The 16,272-nt window shown below is 63.2% G+C and overlaps 1 protein-coding gene across 2 annotated transcripts in view; it reads left to right on the forward strand.

Moving 5' to 3' along the window:
• Nucleotides 1–16,272, forward strand: part of LRP1 (LDL receptor related protein 1) — a 72,953-nt gene that overhangs the window by 33,897 nt on the left and 22,784 nt on the right. For both annotated transcript variants that reach the window (XM_037515041.2, XM_037515040.2), the window contains exons 16-38: nucleotides 50–190; nucleotides 286–411; nucleotides 715–831; nucleotides 1,516–1,596; nucleotides 3,222–3,389; nucleotides 6,172–6,354; nucleotides 6,763–6,963; nucleotides 8,048–8,293; nucleotides 8,455–8,652; nucleotides 9,786–9,990; nucleotides 10,168–10,332; nucleotides 10,865–11,109; nucleotides 11,201–11,332; nucleotides 11,605–11,832; nucleotides 12,077–12,251; nucleotides 12,328–12,422; nucleotides 12,639–12,788; nucleotides 12,959–13,099; nucleotides 13,357–13,491; nucleotides 15,066–15,197; nucleotides 15,431–15,565; nucleotides 15,731–15,860; nucleotides 15,988–16,114. In XM_037515041.2, the coding sequence (XP_037370938.1) occupies nucleotides 50–190; nucleotides 286–411; nucleotides 715–831; nucleotides 1,516–1,596; nucleotides 3,222–3,389; nucleotides 6,172–6,354; nucleotides 6,763–6,963; nucleotides 8,048–8,293; nucleotides 8,455–8,652; nucleotides 9,786–9,990; nucleotides 10,168–10,332; nucleotides 10,865–11,109; nucleotides 11,201–11,332; nucleotides 11,605–11,832; nucleotides 12,077–12,251; nucleotides 12,328–12,422; nucleotides 12,639–12,788; nucleotides 12,959–13,099; nucleotides 13,357–13,491; nucleotides 15,066–15,197; nucleotides 15,431–15,565; nucleotides 15,731–15,860; nucleotides 15,988–16,114 (3,656 nt within the window). The remainder of the gene's footprint in view (nucleotides 1–49; nucleotides 191–285; nucleotides 412–714; nucleotides 832–1,515; nucleotides 1,597–3,221; nucleotides 3,390–6,171; nucleotides 6,355–6,762; nucleotides 6,964–8,047; nucleotides 8,294–8,454; nucleotides 8,653–9,785; nucleotides 9,991–10,167; nucleotides 10,333–10,864; nucleotides 11,110–11,200; nucleotides 11,333–11,604; nucleotides 11,833–12,076; nucleotides 12,252–12,327; nucleotides 12,423–12,638; nucleotides 12,789–12,958; nucleotides 13,100–13,356; nucleotides 13,492–15,065; nucleotides 15,198–15,430; nucleotides 15,566–15,730; nucleotides 15,861–15,987; nucleotides 16,115–16,272) is intronic.

Here is a 16,272-nt window from a genome sequence, read left to right on the forward strand (position 1 = left end):
ACCCGTCCCACTACCTGGGACTGACTCCCCGACCCCGCGGTGCCCACAGCGAACCCATCCTACGTGCCGCCGCCCCAGTGCCAGCCGGGCGAGTTCGCCTGCGCCAATAGCCGCTGCATCCAGGAGCGCTGGAAGTGCGACGGGGACAACGACTGCCTGGACAACAGCGACGAGGCCCCCGCGCTCTGCCGTGAGTCCTGCCCTCCCGTGAACTGGGGCTGGGGCAGCAGGCGTTGCGGCCGGCGGCCCCCGGCCTGGCACTGACCCCTGCCGGCCCCTCCCCAGACCAGCACACCTGCCCCTCGGACCGGTTCAAGTGCGAGAACAACCGCTGCATCCCCAACCGCTGGCTCTGCGACGGCGACAACGACTGTGGGAACAGCGAGGACGAGTCCAACGCCACTTGCTCAGGTGTGGCGGGGGGCGGGCCTCGTGGGCGCCCCTCGGCGCGGGTGGGGGCACCCAGCTTGGGAGACAGTCGTGGGAGGGTGACAGAGGGGCCTCGGGAGAGGACGGCAGAGCACGCTGGTGCTTCCCTCGGGGAGCGCGGGGACCCCTTCAGCGGGTAGAAGCATCAGTCCGCGACCGCATGGGTGGTTTTGAACGTGTCCGAGAGAACTGGTTTTGAGGCCGTGGGAAGAGAACAGCAGAGGCCGGGGGACAGGGAGGGAGTCTGAGGGCCCGGGCCCCGCTCACGCGCACCCCTGTCTCCAGCGCGCACCTGCCCGCCCAACCAGTTCTCCTGTGCCAGCGGCCGCTGCATCCCCATCTCCTGGACGTGTGACCTGGACGATGACTGTGGGGACCGCTCCGATGAGTCAGCCTCCTGTGGTGAGCGGGACAGCAGGGAGGCCAGGCTGGCAGGGGAGGCCAGCCCACGAGGGGTGCTGGGGGCACTGGCGAGACCCTGCATCTTGCATCCGAGCTAGTTACTCACTCTCCACGGGCTCTGAGTGTTGTCTGCAGAGGGAAGGCACTTCTCACTAGGCACGAGCAGCCACAGTGCAGGCTGATATTGGGGTTCAGTGAGATCGTGTATCTCACATCCAGCACAAGCCAGTGTCTGGCAACTTGTCACTTAAAAGGAGTGCTCAGAGGGGTGCGGGATGGTGGGATCAGGCTGAGGCTCCTCTGCTGAGCCTCCTCCCCGTCCAGCAGGCCTTGAGGGCTGCTGGTTGTGGGGGAGTGGGGGCCCTGCACCCCCTGCTCAAGGCAATGATGCTGTGTAATTTTTTTAAATTTATTTATTTATGCATACAAGAACTGGGGTGCAGGCTAGAGGTGCAGGGGTTGAGAGGAATCACCAGAGACAGAGTAGGGAGCAGAACAGGTGGATGTACTGAAATACACTGCTGAGGGGAGCAGGGGGAGACTGGAGAGGTCTGCTGCGCCATGTGGGTAGCTCCCTGGCCAGATATCGAACTCAGGCCATGGAGGTGATAACCCCTGAGCCGCCAGGGAAGCCCCTGCTGTATAATCTTGAAGGCCTACTCAGGTACTCTTTCTCCCTGACAGCATACCCCACCTGCTTCCCCCTGACTCAGTTTACCTGCAACAACGGCAGATGTATCAACATCAACTGGCGGTGTGACAATGGTAAGCGCTCACCCCCTTTCGCCTGCCCTGACTCCGAGGAGCGCCGGCCATTGCGGCCAGGCCCCGGTGGGAGGTGAAGGGCTTCCCTCCAAGTCACGGAAGCCCCCTGGGATGGGTGGGAGAAATGTGGGCGAGGCAGAAACCCCACAGGGGACCCCAGGTGAATGGAGGGGACACTGCCCACGCCCATCAGTGCCATCCTCCCTGGGCAGGGCCGGAGCTGTGCGGCCTCTGCCAGAGGCCCCAGGCCCAGGGAGAGGTGGGGGGACGAGCCAGAGGACAGAGCGGGGAGAGCTGCCCAGCTCCCTCCCTGCATACCCGTCTCCTGAGGCCCTGGCGCCCTCTCCAGGCTCAGCTCCAGGCTTAGGAGCTGCCTGGTGGTCAGCCACGGACCAGGTGATGCCGGCCAGCGCCAGGGGGCTGGAGGACTGTCCGTGTGTGTGGTCTCCGGGCTCTGCGTGTGTCCCGTGTGCCGTGTTGCCAGAGGCTCTGGCCTGGGCTGTCGTGTGAGAGGAAGTGTTGGGTCAGTGCCACGCTGCCCCTCGTCTTTGCTGTGTCCCGTGTGCCAATGGTTGCCCTGGCGGTTTCTGTGTTTCAGAGAAGGATTGTGGGGACGGCTCTGACGAAAAGACCTGTCCTGAGCCTGCCGGTCAGTGCATAGAAGCACATGCACCATCACCCCCAGAGCCCCAGGCAGGACCCCCCAGGCTGCTCCCTTCCCTAGAACCCCTGGAGTATGAAGAAAAAGCAAGAGCGAGAGAGAGAGAGAGAGAGAGAGAGAGAGAGAGAGAGAGAGAGAGAGAGAGGAGGAGAGGAAGAGAGGGAGAGACAGAGACAGAGACAGAGACAGAGAGAGAGGAGGAGAGAGGAAGAGAGGGGGACAGAGAGAGAGAGAAAGAAAATAGTGGGAGGGAAGGAAGCACAGAAGAAGCTCGCAGAGGAAAGGACATGACAGAGGAAAGGACATGACGGGGGTCGGGTGACCCCAGACCCAGTGGGGGAAGCCAGAGCAGCAGAGCCAGCTGGGAAGAGACAAACACAACCCAAGGGGAGCAGCTCCCAGGCGCCTTGAGCATGGGAGGGAATCAGCAGCCCCCGCCCCCAGGCCCAGCAGCAGCCGTTCCTCGCCCACTCGGAGCCTTCCAGAGTGGCCCCGGCCGGCCCTCCCGCTGCAGGCAGCTCCCCGAGCCCCGAGCCCCAGCCCCGAGCCCCAGCCCCGGCAGGCCCAGCTCAGGGTGGGGCCGATCAGGCGATCAGGCGCCTCCCTCTCCAGCAGGGCGGCTTCGCCCACACCCCACCCACCTCTCTCCTCTGAAATCAGAGAAACCCCTTCCTTTCCCTAAAAGCGAGCAGACCGGGTTCCCACCCCTTGCCAGGGCGGGAAGGGAGTGTCCTGTCCCGCCCCCAGCCTGTCCAGGTTCAGGGAGGCCCCCGGGCCGCCCCCAGCGGGGCCATGGTGCATGCTGCACTCTATGCAGTTTCTGTGTCTTTTCTGTTTGTTATTTTCTCACCGGGCTGGAGCGGGCTGCGGGCGGGCCTGGGGGGTGGCGTGGGGGCCCGAGGCTGGGGTCACAGAGAAGGCTGCCGCTGACCCCCCGCCGCCTCTCCCCTTCTGCCGCCCCCAGACAACGACTGTGGGGACAACAGTGACGAGGCCGGCTGCAGCCACTCCTGCTCCAGCACCCAGTTCAAGTGCAACAGCGGGCGCTGCATCCCGGAGCACTGGACCTGCGACGGGGACAACGACTGCGGGGACTACAGCGACGAGACCCATGCCAACTGCACCAACCAGGGTGGGCACCGCCCCGGCCAGCCCCGCCAGCCCCGCCCTGCCCCGCCGCAAGCCCCCGCCGGCCGGGAGCCGAGATAACCCAGACGTGGCTCTTGCCCTGCAGGACTGCCCGGTCCCACAGGGAGGAGGTTGTGGACAATCACTGCCCCACGCTGTCGAGACCGTGGGCGTCGGATGGCCTTGGGCCGAGCTCAGGCAGCGTGCTATCTGGGTGGCCTTGAGCGAGCTACTCAGTCTCCACAGGCCTCTTTAGAGTTTCTTCTGCAAGTGAGGACACCAGGAGCGTCCGTATCTCGCTGCTGGTGTGGGGGTTCAGTGAGCTCATGAACGTCGCTGGCACAAGGTCAGGGCCTGGTCGCTGGTAGCTTGAAGCACCTGTGCTCAGAGGGTGGCCCGAGGGTGCTGTGGACCACGGGGGCGGGGCTCGCCTCTGAGGGTCCCCAGAGCCTGGGCCTCCGGGGCTCAGTCCGCCAGTCACAGACCCTCAGGCGGCTCAGCCTCGGCCAGCGGTCGCTAAGGAGGAGCGCGGAGCCTGCTTGTCCTGGCTTCCGCCGGCGTCAGGAGTGCAGATTTCATGTGAAATCTGCCCATTTTTAAGCACTGGCGTGTTTGTTTCCTAGAACTGCCGTAACAAAGTACCGCGCGCTAAGTGACTTCAATGACGGAAACGTATCGTCTCACATTCTGGGGCTAAAAGCCAACACCAAAATGTCGGCAGGGCTGGCTCCTCCGCGACCTGTGAGGGAGACCAGCTCGCGGTCAAGGTTAAAGTCGCTCCAACCCTAACACCCTGCTCCGTGGCCCAGACCTCGGAGAGGAAGCCGGGCTCAGAGGGAGGACAATCTGTTGGGGCCTCTCCCCTGGCTCCTGGTGTCACCGGCAGCCTTGGCCATTCCTGGCGGGTGCGGCTTTACCTGGCCTCTGTCCTCCTCGCCCGTGCACGCCTCTGTCCACATTTCTTCTTTCTGTCAGGACCATCATGTGGGATCAGGACCCACCCTCATGACCTCATCCTAACTTGATCTTCTGCAAAGACTTATTTCCAAGTAAGGTCAGATCCACAGGTACTGAGTTAGGGCTTCAGCGTCTTTTTAGGGCACACAGATGAACCCCTAACAACTGCAATTGATTTTTAAAGTTTTGACAACATGGCAGGCCAAAGACTTTCCCCAGGCCTCACCGGCCCCTGCAACATCAGCTTGTACCCTCTGTCAGGTGGCTTGGGGGTGCACCTGGTGGGGACAGTACTGGCGCACTGAACCCCCACCATGGGCCCCCCGAGAGGGAGGGGATGTCGCCCTGGGCTGGGGAATGTTGAGAAAAAGCTGGGGGGTGGGAGAGACAGGTAATGGTGCCTTGGGATTCTGAGAAGGGGGCCCCAGAGGCCTGTGGTGTGGTAACAAGAAGCCCCTACCCCTCACTTGTGAGCCTGGTAAACTTGGACAAGACCTTCCTCCGAGTCTGGCTTCCCCTCTGAGGTCTGGCACGTGGAGCAGGTTGCTAGGGTTGGAGCGACTGTTAACCTTGACCGTGAGCTGGAATGGTCTGGGCCCGGGGTGGGCGTAGGATTTGAACTGGGCCCTGATGAGGAATTAAACTGTGGGTAGATGGACAGCAGGGAGCGCCTTAGAGGTTGTACGGAGCACTTCTGCAGGGGCCAGTGGGGCCGGGCAGGGCTCCTCAGACCAGAGGGGAACGAAGCCTCATGCAGGGATGGGGGGAGAGGTGGGCAGATGGCCATGCCAGGTGGAAGACCCTGAGGAAGCTTCGAAGGATTTCAGTGGTGGAAGGGGATAGATGTAGCTTTAGAAAGACAGATAGCTTTAGGAAGACAATTCTGGAAGGGGATTGGATTGGAAAGCGTTTTGGGGCCCCCACGGCTGGAAAATCCATTCAGGCTGCTGTGAATTCCGAGTACAGAACGTGAGGGTCTGGTTGGCAGTGAGGATGGGCACGGGCAGGAGGGGGCCTGCAGCCAATGTCAGGGAGGCCTGTGCACAGCCATCTGCGCCCCCTCCTGAGGCAGAGCTCCACGCAGGAGTGGGAGAACCTGCAGGCGTAGAGAACCACCTGGCCCTGGCCTCCACCCGCGCGGCCCCCTGCACCCTTAGAGCCAGTGCCCAGTCAGTGCCTGCAGGGCGCCCCAGCTCTCCGACCTGCATCCCTGCCTCTCGTCTCCCCCTTCACTCTGGTCCAGCTGTGCGGCCTCTTGCGCTCTTTTTTGACTATGCACTAGCTGTCCCCGCTGCCTGGCGGGCGCCTCCACTCTGGCGATTCGCTCCTGCACATCGTTCAGCCTCTGTTCAAGCAGCTCTTGCTCGGGGGTCTCCCTGACTGTCTTACCTGAAGCGGCGTCTCAGCCCCTCTCTAGCGACCATCTCCACCTGCAGTTCCTTCTAAGTCCTGTCCTGTGCTCACTGTCCCCTCCACTAGAAGCCCAGCGCTGTGAAGGCCAGGGCTTTGCTGTCCACTTCTGGCGCCCAGCGCTGTCTGGGGAGTGACTGAATGAAACTGGCCAGGCTAAGGTGGGGGCATTTGAATTCTGGCCTCATCTAGTCGAAAGCTCCCGTGTAAATTGGGGCGAGTAGATGGTGATCACTGGGGTTCCCAGAGGAGGGACGTCCTGGCTCTGAGTCTGTGCCTCCGAGGTGTGCCGGCAGCTCGGAGAACTCATCCCGCCTCAGCTCTGAGCCCCTGCCGGGCACAACAGGAGTGGGGCCCAGGAAGGCAGCCACGGGGATGGCTGCCCCGACCCTCCCTGAACGCCCTCCCTGCCCCTGCAGCCACGAGGCCCCCCGGGGGCTGCCACACTGACGAGTTCCAGTGCCGGCTGGACGGGCTGTGCATCCCGCTGCGGTGGCGCTGTGACGGGGACACCGACTGCATGGACTCTAGTGACGAGAAGAGCTGTGAGGGGGTGACCCATGTCTGCGACCCCAATGTCAAGTTTGGCTGCAAGGACTCTGGTAAAAAGAATTGGAGGGAGCCTGGGGTGGGCCACGTGGATGGGGAGGCCATATTGAGGGTAGAGCTGTGGCAAGGGCGCCAGGCTATTCCGTGGTGGGGTGTGGCAGGAACGCTTGAGGCGAACGGCAGCACAGGAAAGCGTGTGCACCAGCGCGGGGGGCGGGAGTATGAGGGAGCCGAGCCCCCACGAAGGCCCCTAGTTGCCCAAACCTTCCCCAGCGTTGAACTTTAGCCCCTTCCGCAGATTTCTGCCTTTGTGCCCATGCGAATTTGACAGAAAAAGCCTCGAGGTTCCTGGTGGACCCCAAGGCATCGTGGCCGTGACCCCCTTAGAGAAGCCCACCGGGTCTGAGAGGAAGGGCGGGGCGCGTGGCCCAGGCCTGCCCTCATGCTGTCCCCGCCCCCAGCCCGGTGCATCAGCAAAGCATGGGTGTGCGATGGCGACAGCGACTGTGAGGACAACTCAGATGAAGAGAACTGCGAGTCCCTGGTCTGCAGGCCCCCCTCGCACCCCTGCGCCAACAGCACCTCCATCTGCCTGCCCCCCGACAAGCTGTGTGACGGCAACGACGACTGTGGGGACGGCTCGGATGAGGGCGAGCTCTGCGGTGAGGGCCGGGGCCGGGCCAGGAGTTGGGGAGCTTGGGGGGAGGCGTCTGGCACAGGCGACCTCTGGCAGGAGGTGTGAGGCCGGGGCGGGGGTGCAGCTCTGGCTTCTGCCAGGTAGTTCCCAGGGCAGTTCCCAGGAGCTGGTGTGGACTTAGGAACCACCTTGACAAGAGGCTGTGCCAAGCACGTCACACTCTGATAGCATCTGATGTCCGCAGCAGCCAGGTGGCAGAGAGAGTTATCGTGTTCACTTCACCCATGGGAAAACCGAGGCACAGAGGTTGGATAACTGATTCAAGGTCGCACAGCTCCAGAGCGCTGTGGAGGCAGTGCCGTGCGCCCTACGCCCCCCCCCCCCCGCCCCGCAGGCACAGACCTCCTCACCCACACCTCGCTGCTGAGCCCTGGCTCCCCTCGAGGGCCCCAGGGTCGAGTGCTGATGTGGTCAGGGCAGGGTTCCTGAAGGAGGCAGGATTCAGCTGGGTCCCCAAGGCCTTGAAGAGTGAGTGAGAAAGTGGGGGAGGCGACATGCATTCAAGATCAAAAGAAACGGGGTCAGGGAGGGCCAGTGGTGCAGCTCGGGCACGGAACGGAGCACGGAACGGTCTAGTCTCCGAACCAGGCATCGGGCACCATGAGGGAGAGGAGCAGGCAAGAAGGCCACTGGGACTGGCCCTGAGGGCAGCTGTGGGTCACAGTCGGGCCTGGCAGATTTCAGGGTGTGTCAGAGGACCCAGCACGGGACATTCCCTACCACACCCCAAATCAGGGAAGATCAAGGAACGGGGAATGGACCCGAGAGAGGCAAAAAGTTGGGGCTTGCACCAAAGGCTCAGAAAGGGTGGGGAACAGACGATGCAGCTATGACATGGGGTTGCTCCTCTGAGGCAGGAATAGGGGTCCCGATGGCTCCAGCTGGGGTCCCAACCCTGATCCCGAGAGCCTAGTGGGACAGAGGCTGGGACAGGAAAGGCAAAGAAGGATGCCCTGGCAGGACTTGGGGCTGCCCAGGAATTGGGGCCCAGCCTGACTGTGGCCCTGCCTCTTCCCGCATCCTGACCCTGATCCTGTGCCCTACCCCAGACCAGTGCTCCCTGAACAATGGCGGCTGCAGCCACAACTGCTCAGTGGCACCTGGCGAAGGCATCGTGTGCTCATGCCCTCTGGGCATGGAGCTGGGGCTGGACAATCACACCTGCCAGATCCAGAGTTACTGTGCCAAGCATCTCAAGTGCAGCCAGAAGTGTGAGCAGAACAAGTTCAGCGTGAAGTGCTCCTGCTACGAGGGCTGGGTGCTGGAGCCGGACGGCGAGAGCTGCCGCAGCCTGGGTGAGCCCGCGGGGTGGCTGGGCAGCCTGGGCCACCCGAGCTGTGGCTGGCTGGGCTCGGTGGCTCAATGCCAACGCCTGGGGTTTCCACCCAGGCCTCAGTGCCAGGGCGACCTTGAAGGGGGTGGAAGGCGGCAGCGAGTCCCTCTTACCTCCCCCCAGACCCCTTCAAGCCATTCATCATCTTCTCCAACCGCCATGAGATCCGGCGCATCGACCTTCACAAGGGGGACTACAGCGTCCTGGTGCCCGGGCTGCGCAACACCATCGCGCTGGACTTCCACCTCAGCCAGAGCGCCCTCTACTGGACGGACGTGGTGGAGGACAAGATCTACCGCGGGAAGCTGCTGGACAACGGAGGTGACCACCCGGGAGGACTGGTGCAGACCAGGCCCCGGGCGCTCAGAGCCGCCGCCCAGAGCCAGGAGGCCCGAAGCAGAGGCCCTGGGCTCCCCACCCCCCTCACTTTGTTAATTGGGTTAGAGTTTGCTGTGGGTCTCCGTGCCTGACGCCCCGTAATTATCGTCAGCAGAGCTGCCAGCCTGATAATTAACAAAATGATCAGTCTTTCTTTGGAGCGGCCTGGAGCTCAACTCCCCACATCCTAGAATCGCAGGCTTGAAAGGAGAAGCCATCTGGGGGTGGGTACCTGAACTCTGCCTCTGTCCCAGGCAGCCTGACCTCCGTCTCCTTTCACTGATGACACACGCTGATGACTCACGCGGCGCACCCGGGGCGCTGGGGAGGGCAGCGAGAGAACAGGCCAAAGTGTCTTCCCTCCTGGGAATTAGGTGCCAGTGGGGAGAGCAAGTATAAACAAAACTGAGTAACTGAAATAGGGCAGAAATATATGGATAGAAGAAAGGAGGCGGGGGTAGGGAGAACGGGGGTCGACATCTTAAACTGGGTCGTCGAGGAATGCCCCCTGAGCAGGTGACACCTGAGCAAAAACTTGAAAGAAAGAAGCACGTTTTAGTAGAGGAATTTGAATTCCTTGTAATAGAGAAAACTTGGAACCACCTCAAATGTCCCTCCGCAGAGGATGGCTAAGTAAACAGTGACGGTGTTGACACTGTGCAGCGGTTTCTAAAGTGACAAGGTCTATACACATAAGTATTACACGGGAAATCTCCAAGACATTCTCTGAAGTGACTTCTAGAGGGTTCTGTCCACATTTTAGGTCTAGGTCTGCCCCCAAAGCCTTTGCCCTCTGTCCTGACCTCCGTCCACGGTCAGCCCTTCAGAGAGCTGCAAGCAGCAGGGAGTTGCCACCTCCCCTTCTCTGGGGTTCTGGAAGCTAAGCTTCCCTGATCCCACATGACCTCCTGGTGGGCTGAAGGGCCTGGGTGAGGAGAGTGGGGGGACTGGGAACCCCAGTTAAATCCAGAACCCATCAGAGATACTGCAGAGGGGTCAGGGTGGGGGCGGGGTCCCCCACATGCACCTCAGCCCCCCCAGGGGACTCTGACCTCTCACAACCCTCTCTTCGCCAGCCCTGACGAGTTTCGAAGTGGTGATTCAGTACGGCCTGGCCACGCCCGAGGGCCTGGCCGTGGACTGGATAGCGGGCAACATCTACTGGGTGGAGAGCAACCTGGACCAGATCGAGGTGGCCAAGCTGGACGGGACCCTTCGGACCACCCTGCTGGCCGGTGACATTGAGCACCCGCGGGCCATCGCACTGGATCCCCGGGATGGGTAAGACCCCCACCCAGCCCCCTGCTGACCCGTGGTTCCCGACGCCTCATCCGGCCTGGCTCGGGACACCCATGTCCCCGACCTCCTCGTCCCCTTTGCCCCGTTCCTGGGATCCAACCCAGCCCCTACCCCAGCCTCCCCGCCTCGGCCCTCCTGACCCTCCTCCCCACTCCCCAGGATCCTGTTTTGGACAGACTGGGACGCCAGCCTGCCCCGCATCGAGGCCGCCTCCATGAGCGGCGCCGGGCGCCGGACCATCCACCGTGAGACAGGCTTGGGGGGCTGGCCCAACGGGCTGACCGTGGACTACCTGGAGAAGCGCATCCTCTGGATCGATGCCAGGTCAGCGCCCCCACCACACCCCCGAGGCCTCCGCGCTCCCGCCTCTGCCCCAGGACGGTGGGGGGTGGGGGGAGCTGAGGGGGCCCTGAACCTGGCAGTGACGAGGGAGGGTGGTGAAAGGCTGGGCTGGCTGGGAGCGCTGGGGCGAGGGGAGGCCGGGCTGGGGCGAGGCGCAGGCCGAAGGGGGAAGGGTGGAGGCAAGTCCGTCCCTGCCGGGAGCGCCCAGTGAGGGCCACTCACAAACTGTGCCCTACCAGAGCATCTCTCTGCCCAGGGGGAAGGCGGCCTTTTCTAATTGGTGTCCCCAGAAGGGGTGCCCTGTGTTTGCTGATGGGGGCCGGGGACATGGGCCCAGAGCTTGAGTCCTGGCGGCACACGGGTCTTGCCCCGCCACGGTGGTTCTGCCTCGCTCCGCCAGCAGGGTCTGGGCGGAGGAGGCTGAGCTCGGGGCGCTGAGGGCCAGGCCAGAGGCGGGCGCCCTGGGGGCTGAAGCCCGGCGCGGCGTCCTCACTCTGCCCGACCACGCTCTCAGGTCAGATGCCATTTACTCAGCTCGTTACGACGGCTCCGGCCACATGGAGGTGCTGCGGGGACACGAGTTCCTGTCCCACCCGTTCGCGGTGACGCTGTACGGGGGGGAGGTGTACTGGACAGACTGGCGCACCAACACGCTGGCCAAGGCCAACAAGTGGACCGGCCACAACGTCACCGTGGTGCAGAGGACCAACACCCAGCCCTTCGACCTGCAGGTGTACCACCCCTCGCGCCAGCCCCTGGGTGAGTCCGAGGGGGCCTGTGCGGGGATGGGGGCCGGGCCGGGCGGGACGGCGGTCCCGGGATGCTCTCGCTCATTCTGTCCCAACCCCAGCTCCCAACCCCTGCGAGGCCAACGGGGGTCGGGGCCCCTGCTCCCACCTGTGTCTCATCAACTACAACCGCACGGTGTCCTGCGCCTGTCCCCACCTGATGAAGCTGGACAAGGACAACACCACCTGCTACGGTAGGGGTCCCGGCGGGGCCGGCAGGCCAGGCTGAGGGCCCGGTGCCAGGAGCCAGGCTCCCAGTTGCAAGTAAAGGTAGATGGTGCCCGCTGGGAGGGGCCCCGAGGCTGTCACAGCAGGAAGAGGCTGGAGCCCCGGCAGGGGGGGTCTCCCAAAGGGGGTGCTTTCTGGGCCAACAGCGAGCAGAGGAACCAGAAGAAGGGGAACCCTAATCGGGGCGGTGGGAGCGAGGAGCCAGGGGCTGCTCTCAGTGACCTGCCTGCGCCTGCAGAGTTTAGGAAGTTCCTGCTCTACGCACGCCAGATGGAGATCCGGGGTGTGGACCTGGACGCCCCCTACTACAACTACATCATCTCCTTCACGGTGCCCGACATCGACAACGTCACGGTGCTGGACTACGATGCCCGCGAGCAGCGCGTCTACTGGTCCGACGTGCGCACGCAGGCCATCAAGCGGGCCTTCATCAATGGCACAGGCGTGGAGACCGTCGTCTCTGCAGGTCTCGGCCCGGCCCCAACGCCCTCCGGGCGGGCGTGGGGCCTCCCCAGCCCCCATTCCCAACGCTGTCCCGGCCCCCCCGCCCCACCCCCCCATGCTCTCCCGGCCCCGCCAGCCCCTGGGTCCTGACAGTCCTTCTCCAAATCCTTTCCCTCCCTGCCCCAGCTCCTGTCCCTGAACCACTCCCTGCAGCCTCCCGACTCTGCCCGGCAGACACCCAACCCCTGCTCCCCGTGTGCCCCCAGATTTGCCAAATGCACACGGGCTGGCGGTGGACTGGGTGTCCCGGAACCTGTTCTGGACAAGCTATGACACCAACAAGAAGCAGATCAACGTGGCCCGGCTGGACGGCTCCTTCAAGAACGCGGTGGTGCAGGGCCTGGAGCAGCCCCACGGCCTAGTCGTCCATCCCCTGCGGGGGTCAGTCCAGGGCCCGAGGTTGGGGGCTGCGGGCTGCGGGGTGGGGGGGTGGGGACTGATCCCTCTTCACCCCCAGGAAGCTCTACTGGACCGATGGTGACAACATCAGCATGGCCAACATGGATGGCAGCAACCGCACCCTGCTCTTCAGCGGCCAGAAGGGCCCCGTGGGTACGCGCATCCTCCTGCCCGTGGCCCTTCCCTAATCCTTTGACCAGGAGACGCTCTGGGCTCCCCACGCTGCCTCTCTGAACTCCCGGCTCAGTGCTTGTCCTCACCACCCTCCCGCAGATCCACACCCCCACGCCCTGCCCAGCCCCGGAGGCCTGGCGGGTCGGGCCACCAGGCCCTGTGCTCGGCCCTCTAGCGCTCACCCTCCTCTTCCAGGCCTGGCGATTGACTTCCCTGAAAGCAAACTCTACTGGATCAGCTCCGGGAACCACACCATCAATCGCTGCAACCTGGACGGGAGTGGGCTGGAGATCATCGACGCCATGCGGAACCAGCTGGGCAAGGCCACCGCCCTGGCCATCATGGGTGAGGACAGGGATGGGGCGGGACAGGTCAGGCCACGGTGGCGGGGATACAGGCTGCTTGGGGACAGCGTCCCCATCCTGCTGGGGTCGGCCCTGCAGGGGGTGGGGTGGGGGTGGGGCCCCCCTCAGGGGGTAGGGCCCCCCCAGGTCCTCATCTTCTCCTGCCCCCAGGGGACAAGCTGTGGTGGGCAGATCAGGTGTCGGAGAAACTGGGCACGTGCAACAAGGCGGACGGCTCGGGCGCCGTGGTCCTGCGGAACAGCACCACGCTGGTGATGCACATGAAGGTCTACGACGAGAGCATCCAGTTGGGTGAGGCGGGGGGCTGGGCACCCAGAGCGGAAACACGCTAGGGTTCCCCTCGCCATGCCAGCCCCTCTTTCCAGTCAGCCCCAAGGCACCACGTGTGCTCACAGGGACCAGGACTAAGAGGATGAGACGGCCCAGAAGCTGGGTTAGGGGGATCCCGCAAGGGCCGGGGTGACCCTTCTGTCCCGAGCAGCGCAGCCCGACACTGAGGTGCCGAGGGGTGCTCGGTAACTCTTCCTCTCTGCCCCACCTGCCTCCAGACCACGAGGGCACCAACCCCTGCAGTGTCAATAACGGCGACTGCTCCCAGCTCTGCCTGCCCACGTCGGCATCCACCCGCTCCTGCATGTGCACGGCCGGCTACAGCCTCCGGAGTGGCCAGCAGGCCTGCGAAGGTCTGTGTTCCTGCCTCTGCTCCCCACCACGGCCCAGGCCCCAGCCTCCCACTGCCACCCCACAGCCCCACCTTTCCCTTTTCGCCTTTGTGGCAGGACTGGCAGCACCAGGGTGAGCTTCAGGAAAGGTGGCTGTGGGCGGGGGCTTGCAGGATGTGTAGGATTTGAGTGTTTAGCTCAAAGGCGTGGGAATGACATGTGAGGCGAGGGGTGCAGAGCATAGGAGGGTGTGTGGGACCCTGAGGTGCAAGCCCGTGTGGCACAGGCTGGAGGAGTCAGGGTGGAAGGGCTGTGTGGGTGGGCAGGGATCGCCGCAGCCAGGAGTGCCTGGAAAGTGGTGTTGAGGGCAGATTAACCTGGCGGCAGAGAGCCGGCTTGGTGGGGGGGGGGAGTAGGAGGAGAAACCGAGGCAGTTAGACCAGTTAGGAGACTGGCTGAGTAATCCTGGTGTTAGTACATGGGGTTTAGCAGCTGGGTTGAAGAACAGGGATGAAACTCAGAGACATTTCTCAAGAACTTGCTGACTGATTTACGAGCTTGCCTGGGGACAGCGTTTCCCGGAGTGCACTCCTGGGAACCTCCTCTTTGATGTGGGTAAATGTTACAGAAACACTGGGTTGAACAAAGTTTAAGTGTTTTGCTGCAGAACTTCTCAGAGCCTTGAATGTGTTCATCTGCACTGAGAATTTTTCTTTTCTTTTTTTTAAAAGATTTATTTATTTATGCACACAAGAGCTGGGGTCTAGGCCAGAGCTGCAGGAGGCAAGAGGATTCACCAGAGACAGAGTGGGGAGCAGAACAGGCAGACTGACTGAAACACACTGCTGAGGGGAGTAGCAATGAGTCAGGAGAGGTCTGCAGCGCCATGTGGGGTAGCTTCCTGGCTGGGAATCGAACTCGTGCTGCAGAGGCTGCAGACAGCTTCATAGCACTGAGACTTATCCCCTTGCGCCACCAGGGAGGCCCAACACTGAGAATTTTTCCGGAAAAGACTCTAGGGTTAAGGTTACCCTAGACTCATTTGACCATGGAATCCATTTTTTCCGGGGGATTCACTTGGGACGCGCTGTATCGGGGTGAAGACACGGGGGTTCTGGCAAGAGTGGGTAGTGGTGCTTCGTAAGAAACAGGAAAACTGGAACTGAAGGGTCAGGAGTGAGGGCACGGCGTTAGGCACGGTGAGCCTCAGGTGTTCGGAGACAGGGTGCGACACACAGACGTGGAAGACAGAGAGGAGACTACGGTGGCAATGTGCATTTTGGAATCATCTAGCCTTGACTGTCTTGGCTGAACCTTGAACCGCCCCCAGATTCTCTCTGAAGCCTGTCCGGGGTGCAGGGGTGTATTGTGTCTGGACAGAGAGCAGAGAAACCTGGGTCTCTGCTGTCCCCTCGTGGTCATGGGAGGTCTTGCAGGAGCTGCCCTCCAGCTTGGGCCGGGGTGCCGGCATCTGTGTGTTGGAGGGGAAGGACTAACTGCCAGGGGAAGACGCCAGAAGTAAAGCAGAGAAGGTGGCGTAGGCCGCCTGGAAGGACCGTCGGCCAGGCCCGTGCCTGAAGCGGCCTGTGTTTCAGGCGTGGGCTCCTTCCTCCTGTATTCCGTGCACGAGGGGATCCGAGGGATCCCCCTGGATCCCAGTGACAAGTCGGACGCCCTAGTCCCAGTGTCGGGGACCTCGCTGGCCGTTGGCATCGACTTCCATGCAGGTGAGCCACCGGGCGTGCGGCGGGAGGGAGCCGTGCCCTTGTGCAGTGTGCTCTGGGGTCCTGCCAAGAGAGCTTGTCTGACCCCAGCAGGAGGGGACACTACCCGCAGCCTCCCCCGCCCTGCTCTGCCGCCCCCCTGCAAAAGCACTCACTCCCCCGCCTGCCGTGCGCCCCGAGTGATGCTGACCCCGCGCCCTGCCTGTTGAGCACCCCTGTGTTGGCCCCCCCACCAGAGAACGACACCATCTACTGGGTGGACATGGGCCTGAGCACCATCAGCAGGGCCAAGCGAGACCAGACCTGGCGTGAGGACGTGGTGACCAACGGCATTGGCCGCGTAGAGGGCATCGCAGTGGACTGGATCGCAGGTGGGCATGGGAGGGCCACGGGCTCCAGGTGAGCCCGGGAAGGGGGTTCTCAGAAGGAGAAAGGGAGGCAGGAACAGATGGGGAGGAGCAGGGGTCTCTGGGCGGAGGGGACCAGGCGCACTTTCCCCGCACAACCCCTCTGAGCGCCACCCACCCCCTCCTCAGGCAACATCTACTGGACAGACCAAGGCTTTGACGTCATCGAGGTTGCCCGGCTCAATGGCTCTTTCCGCTATGTGGTCATCTCCCAGGGTCTGGACAAGCCCCGGGCCATCACTGTCCACCCGGAGAAGGGGTGAGGAGCTGGATCGGCTGGCCAGTCCCAGCCCTGGCGCGGGTCTGGCTGGTCTCTCAGCCCAAGGTGGTGACGGCCTCTGTCCGCCGGCGTCTGGGGCTGACGCCGCTCCTGCCTCCACCCACAGGTACCTGTTCTGGACCGAGTGGGGCCAGTACCCACGCATCGAGCGCTCCCGGCTAGACGGCACCGAGCGGGTGGTGCTGGTTAACGTCAGCATCAGCTGGCCCAACGGCATCTCCGTGGACTATCAGGTTTGAGTGCAGGCTGGGCCCGGGGCCGATGGCCTGACCTCATGCTCTGGGGGCCCCTTCCTCTGTGCCCTGCTCCCCTTTGAGTGTCCTTGGGATGAGCCCCATTCAGTGGGAGCCTCGGGTGTCAGGGGGGTTCTGACCCAGCCGACCTCCCATGT

The sequence above is a fragment of the Talpa occidentalis genome, unplaced genomic scaffold (assembly GCF_014898055.3).
Source record: "Talpa occidentalis isolate TD23 unplaced genomic scaffold, MPIMG_talOcc4v2.1 talOcc4.16, whole genome shotgun sequence".
In the NCBI taxonomy this organism is placed as follows: Eukaryota; Metazoa; Chordata; class Mammalia; order Eulipotyphla; family Talpidae; genus Talpa; species Talpa occidentalis.